Raw genomic sequence first — 14,194 nt, 5'->3', positions numbered from 1 at the left:
TTTTTTTTTTTTTTTTTTTTTTTTTTAAGTTTTTGCTTTTCTTATCCCTCTCCCTTCTGTTTATGTGAACGAGTAGGTGGACTTGGCCTTCAGTATACATTAGTTTATGTTATTTAACCATTATTAAGCCCTGTGCTGAGTTTGCTGTCCTATAGGAGAAGCTGTTTACACAGCCCAGCTGAAGAAGACTGCAGACTTTTTAAATCCAAGATCTACAAGAATGAGGTTGAAACCTCGTGACAGTAGCATCTGTTTTACTTGATATTTTTAGAGAATTTCAACATATTTGGTTGAAGCTCTTTGCCTACCCAGAGCTGTGTGAAGTTGGTGGAAGCAGATGTTATAATTCCTCTGTTTACATTGGCGGAGACTGAGACATAGAGACATTTTATGACTTACATAGGGTGATAAAGTTAGCTGATAACAAGGCAGTGACTAGAAAGGCAGGTCTACAGCCCTGCATTTATTCTTTCAAGATCACCTAATGAGACAAAGGCAAACACATAGATGCCATCGTACACCTGCCTTTAGCCCCAGGTGTCTTCTAAATAACATTCAGCCCCTGAACTCAGACCCATTGTCCCAGCACACCAGTGGGAGCATACACACTAGCTTCTCTGAAATATGTTCTCCCTCTCCACACAGACAATTTAAGAATTACTCTTTGCTACCTTTGCAATGGGTAGCAAATGCAACAATTTAGTCTGTTTCAAAAATGTTAATCCAAACAGGATTTCATTATGATATAGTCAATTTCGATAACCATATTGATTCAGGGTGGAGGATTTATGCTTATTGCAAAATGAATTCTTTCCCTTTTCAGGGACCTGGTATGAAGAAATTTGGGGTTCCTTTTTCTAAAAAATTAAACCAAGTACCTGTGTTAAACATCATCATTCTAATAAGAATTTCTGGTTTTTTCCACATGTCTCATTCCCAAACATATATTCATAAAAGCTAATAATGGCATAAGTACAGATTCAAAATTATCAGCTTCATTGATGTCCGTAAAACACAGAAAAGGTTATTTATTGGTCGGTTGTTTAGGTTACTTCTCAGCTTTAAAATTCCTTGAGATTAAGTGCCCAGCCTATAGAGATCACGCCTTATAAGTTGATATTTTTCAACAAACTAGAAGCATTTGCATGGCAGGTAGAAGCCATGGTGGCTGCAGCCGTGAGACTCCCTTAGTGCCCGCTCAAGCTGCCAGAGGAGGGTATCCACCTTCAGGCTGAAGGTCTAGAAATCTCCAAGGACATCTCACCTTTTTTCTTTCCCCATGAGATATTTCCCTCTAGGTCCAACAAGGCTTTTAGCAAGTTTGGGATTATAATAACAACCCCTAGGGCAGGTGTCTTTAAATTCCTTCTCAAATCCCAAACCTCAATGGCCAACGTCTTCCAGCTTTCTAAAACCACAGTGAGAAATCAAACAGCAGAACGTGGTCACCCAAGTGGAACGTTTACAGTGCATTAAATCTATCATTGCCTGTTCTCGTAAATGAGTCCTGACAAATATTAATGACTATCAGAAAAATAGAACTCTAATTTTTTTTTTATCTCACTCAGAAGTAACATTTTACTCAAACACACATCTCTTGTGTTTCAGCTGTAAGGAGTATAAAAATCTGAATTCCTTTTTTGCCATCGTCATGGGACTAAGTAACGTTGCTGTGAGCCGCTTGGCACTAACGTGGGAGGTAAGCTTCAGCTGGGATCCAGCTGTGACTTTTGCCTTAGGAATAAAAACACAGGCTCACCAGTGAGCTTTTTAATAGAAATATCACTCACACTAGTATAACAATGGGAAAGGTGGTATACTTGGAGGGAGGTGACCTGTCTCCTTTTTCCAGTTGTCTCAGAGGGAGAATTTTTAAAAGATATTGTCCTTTTGTGTATGGAGAGTGGGGAGACGAGGAGATGTCTACTTCTTGATATACACAATGTAAATAAAATAAGTCCAGTTCCTAAGTATAACATGAAGGACCCACATTGCTTGGAATGACTTCGTAAGTTTTGCTCATAGATTCTATTGTTCTCTGAAATGTCTGCTTGTTGCTTTTGCCATAAATCTTATTTTTAATTGAAAGAGGACCGAAGATCCATTTTTATCCAAGTACTCATTTTGCTTCTGGAAGGAAGAGCCAGGAAGCCAACTGTTTGCAGCAGTTGAGTACTAAGTGTCTCCTCACCACCTAGCAGACTTCTCTCTGCAGAAAGGAGCAACAGTTGGCTAATACTCAGTTTGGGGCAAAAGTGAGGCAGGTGTTTTGTGAGTTTCTGTAGCAAATATAATGAGTGGTTTGTCGAGAGTTGGGTATTCAAGCTAGAAAACATCTTCATTTATTATTAGCTTTGTACTCAAAATGTGCTTGACCTCTTACACGTGGCATATAGTTGAAGAAATACTAATCTCTAATAGAGCATACATACAGAAATAGAGTCATGCTAAAAATAAAAAAGTGTGTGTAAGTGGGACACAGAAAGAGGGCAAGGAGTATATATTAGAGACCCAACTTGCAATGGTGCTTAAAGGCAGCTGTTTGCATCTCTGAATGCTTTTCTGAAATTATTTTCTTCCCCATGTCCCTCTTGCAACGATTTTCTTTTCCCGTCCCTCCTAAATGTTTCCATTGTTTGTAGGGCAGGTCCTCACAAGTCCTTCTGTCTTGGGTTTCTCTTAAAATTCCAGGCAGATGCAGCACACAGCAGCTCATCCCCTGAATATAGGAATGAGGGAATTGGTGAGGCCTGCGTGCCACGCAGCTATATCATCTTCCAGTTAGTAAAAGGACGGAGCTTGTGCTGCCAAGAGATCTAAGCACAAAGCCATACTGCAGCTCCCTCGTTTTATAGCCCAAGGTTCTTGGGATCGCTGGAGACCTAGGGTCCTCCTGCAAAGAGTCTGCCTTCCCCAGTCAGCTTCCAGCCTCTAATCCCCCTGCCACAGAGTCCAAATGAGTTGGTTGGGAACATTTTAAAAAACTGTAAAGCCTCAAAGGGTCCAAGGAGGCCAGGTGTGGGTACCACAGATCAGCAGCCAGACAATAAGAACAGAGCATGCGAGAAACACTCTCTGAACCCCCTTTCCCAGTCTAAAGAAAAGAATAGGAGGCTGCTGAAGAGGGTGCAGGCAGCAAAAGGAGATAGCTAACTGGCCAGTCCTTCAGTTTCACTAGAGATGGGAGTTTTGTGAGTCTATGAGTTTCTGTTTTCAGCACTGAATATTGCTGCAAAGAGGAAATTATCCTTTCATCATTTATAAGCGTTTATTTTTTAAGGTGAAGTATAATTCTATAATTCTGTAGGGGAGATTTCATTCCTAAGCACCTTTGATTCTAGGTTATATACCTGCACTTGCTGAGAAAACCTCCCAAAAGTCTCCCATGCAACTCCATTGAGTACCACAGTGACCACACGAGCAGTGCGAGAAATGGCGTCTGGCCTCACAGAACTAGGGGATACGTGTGGAACAGCCAAGGAACAAAATAGAAAAGAAAGCCAGAGCACACAATAAAGGGAAGGGTTCAAAACTGAGCAGGAAGACCAAGCTGAGATGAAGCAAATGGTCTCAGCCTCGGCCCTGGTGACATCTGGAGCAGGACAGTTTTTGGTCGTGGAGACGTCTTCTGTGTTGTAGGACAATTAGCAGCATCCCTGGCCTCTCGCCACCAGATGCCGGAAGCACCTCTTACCACGCACCACCCCGGCTGTGACAACAAAAAAAAGTGCCTGTACACATTACCAAATGCCTCCTGGATTGGCAGGATGGCCCTACTGAAAACTCTGCTCTAGAAGCATGGGGGGTGAATACATAGTAGTATTGAAAATGAAAGAAACATTTTTTTTATTACCCTGTGCCCTACTGTCTTTGACCTAAAAGAAAGCTAAGTAAAGAAAGAGAACAGATGACAGAGGTCTAGCCAAAAACATAATCCAGTCTTAATTTTTAAATGGACTATATTCAGTAAGTCCATGTTTTTGCATAACTTGGAGATCTGGATGCTCTGTGTGGGGTGAGATCCTGGCATCCTCTGATGCCCATCCCAGCTTTCAGCCATATGAATAGTCCCCTCTAAGTGAGGACATCAGGTTTTCCTGAACCATAACTTGAAATGCCAGAAAATGAGTTTGGAGGATATACAGGAGACTAGTTTTAGAAACAAAATCAGAGTTTTACAGATGTTTAAATGGAAAATGACAAACTGAGATAGGAAAGAGGAAGAGCCAAGAAGAGCCGTTCTGTGGACTGCAGAGGCCCAACTGGTGAATCAGCTGTTGAAGGTAGGCTTTACTGTTCAAAGCCTCCTCCCAGATGACCCAGGAGTCTCTGAGGCCCAGGGGTTGGTTGATGAGTTCCTAGTCCTGGGATGGGAAACATATCATACAGCTCTATCTTGACTTGGCCTTGTCAGAAGAGAGAAGTGAAAGGTTCGGCTTTACTGAAAACTCAGGAACTAAGCAAAGTAGGAACCAATAAATTGCAAGATGATTCAGTATTCATCTATTGGTGTAGATATATGGGTGCAGTAAGTGGTGTTGAATCATTTGCCAAAATAAAAACATGAGAAATCAGTAAATTGATAGAGCTGTCCAATTTTGTACTATAGGAAGGCATGTGGGAGAAATAAATGCTCATGTAGAAAAGCATGGCACATGTGAGAGACGAGACAGCGGAAAAGGAGGCAGGGGATGTGAATTACAGGCTCTAATGAGAAGCAGCTGTGTGACTCTGGGCCAGTCATTGAAACTGTGAGACTTAATTTTTTCCATCTGTAAAACACAGGCTTAATCTATTCAAATGAATATTTAGGGAGTACTATGTACCCAGTACTTTTTTAGGCACTGAGAAAAATGTCAGTAAACAAAACGAATAAAAATTCTTATTCTCATGTTGTTTACCTTGTAAGGGAGGAGGAGGGTTGCAAGAGATAGTTTCATAAGCTCTTTTATTGCTAATATTCTGTAATCTAAATTCCTGATTGTGGGAATCAGAGAGTTTTAAAAAGTGTCGGGGGAGGTATATTCAGACCTCTTATAGTCTGGGGAATGCAGTCCTCTTTATAAATCATCCAGTTCAGAAAACATTATAAAAGCAGTAACTCCAAAGCATTCACAGTTACTTTTGGTTCAATTAGGTTAAAGACGTTTAAAAGGCAAGTTCTCTATATTCTGGAAGATTATTCTCAAATGACAGGACAGATTACAGTCTGGCCTGTCTCAGAGATGTTTGATTAAGAGCCAATAGAAATATATTTCCCCTAGAAATGGTAACCCATGATACATATCTAGATATTGAATCTGACATATGCGTGTGGCATTTTCATTTCATTAACAGAAACTGCCAAGCAAGTTCAAGAAGTTCTATGCGGAGTTTGAAAGTTTAATGGTAAGTGACAGTGGCTTCTTTATTCTGTTCACTGTCTACATTAATCCAATTTCTGATTAGCTGAATTGAAGTTCTCATTTCGGAAATTTTATCTGTCCTTGTATGACTTTAAGAAGTTTATGATCCCTTTTAGTGCTGCTAAAACAAGCATGTCTGACTAATGAATGGCACCCTCAGGAACTAACTTAAAGAGGACTTATGTCCCGCATAAGGTCAATTTGTATAACTAAGAAAAGCAGTGTAATAGGGTCCTGTCCATCCAGCTCAGGTTGGCTATGGGTTGGAAGCTGCATTTTCCTTGGCTTGCCAAAATTATTTTTCCCCATTGACTGGGAGGTGTTAGACAGAAAAGGAGTGAGCTGGGCTTGCTGGGAGTGATGGACAGGTTTCAGAGGACAAATCGGAACAGGGATCGGCCGTGCAGGGCAGAGAGTGAGTGAGCCAGACACCCAGGAAGAAGGTGGGCCTTCAGGAAAAGGGGGATCTTGCAGTAGAGGTTTCATTTTTGCTTTCAAAGGAAATCTCTCACCTTGGCTCCTGTAGGCGAATCTCCTTTTCAAACAAGAAAGGGAAAACAAAAAAATTTTTTCATGCCATAAGTGAAGTTATTTTAAAACACAAATCAGGCCGGGCCCAGTGGTTCATACCTGTAATCCCAGCACTTTGGGAGGCCAGGAAGGGTGGATCACTTAAGGTCAGGAATTCGAGACCAGCCTGGCCAACATGACGAAACCCCGTCTCTACAAAAAATACAAAAATTAGCCAGATGTGATGGCCTGCACCTGTGGTCCCAGCTACTCAGGAAGCAGAGATGGGAAGATCGCTTGAGCCAGGAGGTGGGGGCTACAGTGAGTAGTGATTGGGCCACTGCACTCTAGCCTGGGTGACAGAGTGAGACCCCATCTCAACACACACACACACACACACACACACACACACACATCAATTTGTGTAAGTCTACCTTTCTTTTGTAGCTATATTTGATTCAGAAATACAGTTGAGCCTTGAACAACGCAGGGGTTAGTGGCACTGACACTTCCTCCACCCCCATGCAGTAGAAATATTGAGTATAATTTATTATTATTATTATTATTTTGAGTCTGGGTCTCACTCTGTCACCAAGGCTGGAGTGCAGTGGTGCGATCATAGCTCATTGCAGCCTCAACTTCTTGGGCTCAAGCAATCCCCCCACCTCAGCCTTCCAAGTAGCCTCCCAAATTATTTTTTATTTTTTTAAAAAATACAGGTCTCGGCCGGGCACAATGGCTCACACCTATAATCCTAGCACTTTGGGAGGCCGAGTTGGGCAGATCACGAGGTCAGGAGATTGAGACCATCCTGGCTAACACGGTGAAACCCGTCTCTACTAAAAAAAAACAAAAATAATTACCATGGTGTGGTGGTGGGCACCTGTAGTCCCAGCTACTTGGGAGGCTGAGGCAGGAGAATGGTGTGAACCTGGGAGGTGGAGGTTGCAGTGAGCCCAGATCACGCCACTGCATTCCTGCCTGGGGGACAGAGTGAGACTCCGTCTCAAAAAAAAAAAAAAAAAATAGGGGTCTCACTTAGGGTCTCACTATTTTGTCCAAGCTGGTTATGAACTCCTAGGCTCGAGGGATCCTCCTGCCTTGGCTTCCAAAAGTGCTGGGATTATAGGCATGAGCCAGCATGCCCGGCCCAAGCATAACTTATGACTTTCCCCAAATTTAACCACTAATAGCCTACTGTCGACTAGAGGCCTTACTGATAACATACAGTCAATTAACACATACTTTGTATGTTATATGTATTATTATGTACTATATTCTTACAATAAAGTAAGTTCGAGAAAAAATGATATGATAATCATAAGGAAGAGAAAATGTACTGACTGTTCATTAAAGGAAAGTGGATCATCATAAAGGTCTTCATCTTTGTCCTCTTCTTGTTGAGTAGGCTGAGGAGGAGAAGGGGTTGTTGGTCTTACAGTGTCAGGGATGGCAGAGGCAGAAGAAAAGCCATGAATAAGTGACCCACACAGTTCAAACCTGTGTTGTTCAAAGGTCAGCTGTACCTGACTGTGGGGCGACAAGGCAGGTGTATTAGGAAGTAACGAAGGGTGGTGTATGCGTCACCGGTCATTATCATCTCTTTTTCTCTCCTAAGGACCCTTCAAGGAACCACAGGGCCTACAGGCTGACGGTTGCTAAGCTGGAACCTCCTCTCATCCCCTTCATGCCTTTGCTCATTAAAGGTAATCCTAATAAGATGCACAGGCCAAGCAGGTGATGAGTATTTGGGGGAGGGAAATGAACAATACCTTGCTAAGATTGATTACTTAGGGAAAAATGATCGATCCCCTCCTTCTGCCGTCTTTGTCATCTCCTCTCAGCCCTGACTTTTCAGAAAGGGTCGGAAAGATGACTGGAGGAGCAGGGATCCACGATTTGGAAAACTTGTTAGTGAAACAGAAGATTAGTTTAAAAATTTTACTAATCTCAGGTGAAGTGATTTAGAAAGTTAAACACCTAGCATTAAAGGAACTATTATCAGCTTTTTTCAGCTGTAGTGTTATGCAAATCTGCCAGCATAATCTAATGGTGCTATTGTGCTTTCTTAGTATGACATATTTCCATTAGTGATTAGAATGTGGCTTTTATTTCTTTACAGATATGACATTTACTCATGAGGGGAACAAGACATTCATTGACAATCTAGTAAACTTTGAAAAAATGGTATGTGCGGTATTATAACCTTAACCACAATGTGTTTTTAAAATAAAATTTGCATTTGTTCTAATAAAGGAAATAATTTCCATATATGCTGCCCTGTTAAAAAGGTAGTTACACATAAAGGAGTTTTGAAATATTTGGTTCAAATTGGCTACCTGTTCTATTCTGTCAGTTCTCTTTTGTGAAACTGAATAGTATTTGCGTTGTGGTTCACAGCAGCAGCTGGCTTTTGTGCCGTGTGTTTCTTCCTTGGCAGCCTGTTGCTGAAATGCACAAATGTTCCTGAGTGACTTCCATGTTGTTGTTTTGCTATAAGGTTTGCGGAACTAGACTGCCCCAGGATGCCTTTGAAAGGTTTATCTGCCAAGCCTGACTCTAGTGCCTGTAGGTAAAAGGCAACTCTACGCCTTTATTGTGGAGGATTAATCTCAATGTGTATTGCTTATCCCAATAAAGTTCGCTCAAGTTCAGAGAAGGAACATGATAATCTTCATAATAAAAAAAAAATTTTTAATCTTATTTTTAATACTTTTATATATTTATTTATTGTTGGAGACAGGGTCTCTCATTGTCACCCTGGCTAAAGTGCAGTGTTGTGATCATAGCTCACTATAGCCTCAAACTCCTGGGTTCAAGCGCTCTTCCTGCCTCAGCCTCCCTAAGTGCTGGGATTACAGACATCAGCTACTGCGCCTGGCCTAGAAAATTTTTTTCACAACAGATGTGGAACTGGCACATATTCAGTATTTTCTAGCCTCCCTCCTCCTAGTCCTTACTTCTAACAGGGTGGGGTGGGGGGCGGGGGAAAGCAGGGTTACCTGGCTTAAGTTACTTCGCAGTTTCTTTTCTTATTTTCTGTGAAGCAATAAAGCAGATCATGCCAAAACCTTTCTTTAGCTGCATAGTGCATGCTAATGGAATGATCATTGTCTTCTGTATCCTTTGGCTGCAACCTGGTGGCTGGAGTGTTGGAGTGCTTTATCTCTCTCTGGGTGAGCATTTGCCCGGTCATGAACTGCAGTGTGAATGTGGCGCTGTGGGAAAAGCCAAGGACCTGGAGTCTGGGAGACATGAGGTTCAGTACACAGTTCCATCACTTTATAGCTGTCCCTTAACTTCTCTGTGAGTCAGTGTCCCCAACAGAAAATGGGAATCATGCCCGGCCCATCTAGCTCTGGATTATGTAAGCCATAAAGTGCTATAGACTTCTTATCAGAAAACTGTTATGCTAGTTGTTTCTTGAAATCAAGCTGGCACGTGTGACTCCAGGAGAATCTGAAACACCCTGCAGTCATCCTGCAAGGATCTGCAGCATTCAGTCTGGGGAATGCACTTATTGCAAAGCTCCGTCTGGCCAAATGCAGCTATTGCTGGGCACTGTGTCTTAAGCTTCTTATGAAATAACACATGAGTGCACACTCCTCAAAGACAGTTTACACTAGACCGCAAATATTTCCTCAGCAGTCTTCCTTCCCACCCCTCACACCAAAGGCAGGGTGTGAACATCTTATTCCTGTGTCAATGTAATAATTGTTTGATCAAAGTAAACACTATTTTTTGCTTACTTATTAGTATGGATAATTAAACAATTCCTCTGACTTCCCAGAAAGAAAGTCTGTTTTCCAGAAATGGAAGACTTGGCAAATGGGTAAAGAAACTTCTGGATTACTTATGCAGAAATGCAAACTGAGGAATGGCTAAGCCAACTATTTAACTATAAAATATACACGTGCACAGAGATGTAGAAGTCAGAGTTTCCTAAAGAGTTGACTGAGCTTTAGAAGTTTTGATGGCCAACATTCTCAGCAAACTAACAGAGGAACAGAAAACCAAACACTGCATGTTCTCACTCATAAATGGGAGCTGAACAGTGAGAAAACATGGACACAAGGAGGGGAACAACATACACCAGGGCCTGTTGGGGGTTGGGGAGCAAGAGGAGGGAGAGCGTTAGGGCAAATACCTAGTACATGCAGGGCTTAAAACCTAGACTGGTTGATGGCTGCAGCAAACCACAATGACACATGTATACCTACATAACAAACCTGCACATTCTGCACATGTATCCTGGAATGTAAAATAAAATTTTTAAAAAAATTTTTGAAGAAGTTTTGATGGCTAAAGTTAACTAACCTGAACAAATAAGAACAGGAAGGTATGCAAAGGCAGCCATCTGTCAGGGGGGATAAAAGTTGTTTCATCTGGGTTTTGAGATCTTGGTGTCCCATCCATAACCTGCAAGGAAAAGTCAAGGTCACATTCAGTAGATACTAGAAGAGCATCATTCCTCTCCCTGTTTCTGCACTTCATACCCAGAGCAGTGGATTCCTCCATGCCTAGCACTAAGGAAAGAGATCTTTCCCATCTTACTCTCACAGAGTCCACTTTTGCTGAAGAGCAATGAATAGCTAAGGTAGCAAGCAGTTCAGCTGTATTAATGGAAACCTAAATTAATGATGGCATAAGCAGGATCACTTATTTCTTTCTCACTTAAAAGTTCAAGCGGGTATGGTAGCCCTGCTATAGGATGCAATCGAGGTTCCAGCCTTCTCTCTTGCCAGTTTTACATCCACTTGGTTCAAGATGGCAACCTGAACCTCCACATTCCAACCACAGGGAAAGGGAAAGGAGAAGGTGAAAGCATGTTTCATCCCTTTTAAAGATAGGGAAGAAGTTACACTCACCACTTGACTCACGTTTTATTTCCCAGAAACCTAGTCCCATGAAAGGAAGGCTAAAACATGAAGCCCTTGTTGGAAGTATTCGTGTATCCCACTGAAAGTTAAGGGGTTTTATTCATATGGAAGAGAAGGGAAGAAAGAATATCAAAAGAGTACTGTTAGTTCTCTGCTCTAGCAATGTGGGACATTTTATCTCATTTGAGAAATTCTACCATAAGAAAGTTTGGTTTTAGAATTGGCCTTCCAGCTGGGTGTGGTGGCTCACGCCTGTAATCCCAGCACTTTGGGAGGCTGAGGTGGGCAGATCGCCTGAGGTCAGGAGTTCAAGACCAGCCTGGCCAACATGGTGAAACCCCATCTCTCTAAAGATACAAAAAGTAGCCGGTTGTGATGATGGGCACCTGTAATCACAGCTACTTGGGAGGCTGAGGTAGGAGAGTCACTTGAACCTGGGAGGCAGAGATTGCAGTGAGCCGAGATCCCGCCACTGCACTCCAGCCTGAATGAGAAGAGTGAGACTCCATCTCAAAAAAAAAAAAAAAAAAAAAAAAAATTGTCTTTCCATAAATTAGATGTTACTGGAAAATGAAATGAAATTTCAAAATGATTTGATTATGTTTTCTAAGCAAGGTGCATGTTGCCAGGTTTCCAAAATTTTCTCCCCATAAACTAACCCACCCCTACCCCCATATCACCACCACTACCATCAGTGGCTACTGTTACTACTGTGGGTCTTGGGAAAGGCTACATCTTCCTTTTCAGGTTGATGTCAGTGCCACTTCCCACTCATCCATCATCAAGGCCCAGGTGCTGAGCAGAGCTGGCAGCCTCTGTGGGGCTGGTGGGCTAGGTCCCCAGAGGGAGCCCCTGCCAGGGGCAGAGGTCACCAGGGTAGCTAGGAACACAGATACCTTTTCTTGGTGGCAGCATTGTACAGTCACAGCAAACCACCGTGCCAACTCTAAGTGTTTTTATTTTGTACATCTTCATTCAAAACATTTCTCTGAAATAGAACCAATCTCCTACATCTTCCCCCTTGAGGTATGAAATAAGGATTAGAGAATTTGTTGCTTATTGGTTTTCAGGATTTATGGGTATGAACAAAAGAGAATTCACACCCTGATCCTTATCCCAAAAAAAACAAACAGACATTCTTTTATTTGGGGGGAACATAAAGGAATATTCAAAAAAATGTTTGAATAAAGCCCTTCCTAGCTTTCTATGGCATACATGAATATTTATAACATTTAGGAGATAGACTAGCAATGGATTAGAGGATAATATGCTGGCCGCCTGCCACTATCCCAGGCTGCATAAAGCATGCTGATAGGAGATTGGTTCTATTTCAGACATACCCATATTTAGGTATATTTATTTATATATATGATTTTTAAGGTAGTCATTTTATTTGGAATGAGAAGCATGGGGCAAACTTCTATACTTCTGTAAACATTACAGAAGCTAATTCATTAAGGAAGAGAAATGTTTTGAATCCTTTTATTTTTGTATCACTAAACACATCATTACATAATTAGCAACAATATGTTTTCTGTCATCAATAATATTATTATAAGATTCATGGAGAGAGCACTTCACTTGTTACCTCAATCTATGGAAAAAAAGAATCTCTAAATAAAAACCTATGTGTTCAAATCCACCCTATTCCCAGACCTCTCCAACACAAAATAAATCTATGGGAGTACTTTGAGAGTTTACGTCTTTGTATAGATTTCACAGGCCAGGTTAAATGCAGATTTCCAAAGGGTATGCTTCAAAGCAACGTAACATGTGTGGAGTGTCCAGGCAAAAGAATTTACTAAGAAATATAAACATCTAGAAAGTAACCCTGGGCCTTTAGGAGATTACCTGCAGTTGGGAAGAGAAAACAAACACATGAAATATTAAAAATCCACAAAAGATATAAAAACTAGGTCACAACAGTAATGAAAGCTGTCAGAAAGCAAAAAGCAGGAAAGAAAACTTCATGTAGTTTTATCAATGGAAAATAAAACCACATTATATGCAGTGACTTAATATCAGAAGATCTAGACTAGCCCTAAGCACCTATCCAGCCTCATCTCACACTTTGTCTTTTCCGTGTCCAGTCCACGTTAGTGAGACCGGCCTGCTGCCTTCTCCTTTTGGCCTCAGGGTTTTTGCACTGGCTGTTACCTTTGCCTGAAATTGTCTTCCCCCAGTCGTCTGCTGTCTGGCTTCTCATCAGTCAGGCCTCAGCTCACAGGTCCCTTCCTCCATATAGCCTTCCCTGACCACCCTTGTAGGAAGGGAAGAAGATCACACGTCTTCCCTGATCTCCCCTCCTCCCTGTGCTGCTGTGTCTGTCCTTGTAACACCGTTCCGCCACACCCAGCACTCTCCAACACAGCCTTGCCTTAATAGGGGTTTCATAGCCTGAGATGATCTTCCTGCCTCTTCAGTGTCTTCCCCACCAGAATGCAAGTGCCCTGGCCCAGGTATCTGTTTTGACCACTAATATTTCTCCAGCACCATAAAAATATCTGGCACATTATTTCCCCAGCACCCATAAAAATGTCTGGCACATCGTAAGTATGCAAGAAGTACTTGTTGAATAAAAGAATAAAATGTTAATGTTTCAGTGTTGGGCTTAGTGCACGAAAGCATTTTTCAAAGATTTTATGTAATAAATCCAAAAGTGTTTTCTATTTTATTAGAAAATTGGATTAACCGGCCGGGCGCAGTGGCTCACGCCTGTAATCCCAGCACTTTGGGAGGCCGAGGCGGGTGGATCTTGAGGTCAGGAGTTCAAGACCGGCCTGGCCAAGATGGTAAAACCCCATCTCTACTAAAAATACAAAAATTAGCCAAGAGTGGTGGTGGGCGCCTGTAATCCCAGCTATTCAGGAGGCTGAGGCAGGAGAATTGCTTGAACCCAGGCAACAGAGGTTGCAGTGAGCCAAGATTGTGCCACTGCACTCCAACCTGGGCAACAGAGTGAGACTCCATCTCAAAAGAAAAGAAAAGAAAATTAGATTAACCAAAATGTCCCAAAGCGTTTTGCATAACTGAGACATTGTAAACGATGACTTTGCCTTAGCCTTTGTTCCTAACCAGACATTTTTCTGTCCCCCTTCCTCCCTATGGTGCTGTGTCTATCCTCCAGTGTCCCTCCCTGAGTACATAGAGGTACATATGCTCTACATGTGCCTGGACAGGCACCTGAACTGCCTTCTTCCATGGTCATCATATGTACCACATACCATGAGCATCATGCATGTGTTACACATGTGTATCTACATGTCACACACCTCTTGGATATTAAAGCTTTATCTGTAGGGAGACAGGACTCAGAGCTCCTCCTCAATGATGCAGACAGTGAAGGCTGGTTCAGCTTCAGTTCCCTTTTATCTCTGGTCCTCACTGTGCCCTTCCATT

At 42.0% G+C, this 14,194-nt stretch overlaps 1 protein-coding gene across 7 annotated transcripts in view; it reads left to right on the top strand.

The window, feature by feature from the left end:
• The window catches only part of RAPGEF4 (Rap guanine nucleotide exchange factor 4), a 326,385-nt gene that overhangs the window by 302,340 nt on the left and 9,851 nt on the right, over positions 1-14,194 (top strand). For all 7 annotated transcript variants that reach the window (XM_017856973.1, XM_017856976.1, XM_017856974.1 and 4 more), the window contains 4 exons: positions 1,609-1,699; positions 5,338-5,388; positions 7,534-7,621; positions 8,038-8,102. In XM_017856973.1, coding sequence (XP_017712462.1) covers positions 1,609-1,699; positions 5,338-5,388; positions 7,534-7,621; positions 8,038-8,102 — 295 coding nt within the window. The remainder of the gene's footprint in view (positions 1-1,608; positions 1,700-5,337; positions 5,389-7,533; positions 7,622-8,037; positions 8,103-14,194) is intronic.

Source organism: Rhinopithecus bieti, unplaced genomic scaffold (genome assembly GCF_001698545.2).
Source record: "Rhinopithecus bieti isolate Rb0 unplaced genomic scaffold, ASM169854v2 scaffold_43749, whole genome shotgun sequence".
In the NCBI taxonomy this organism is placed as follows: Eukaryota; Metazoa; Chordata; class Mammalia; order Primates; family Cercopithecidae; genus Rhinopithecus; species Rhinopithecus bieti.
The sequence above is the reverse complement of the archived record's forward strand: the minus strand, read 5'-3'. Positions and strand labels throughout refer to the sequence as shown.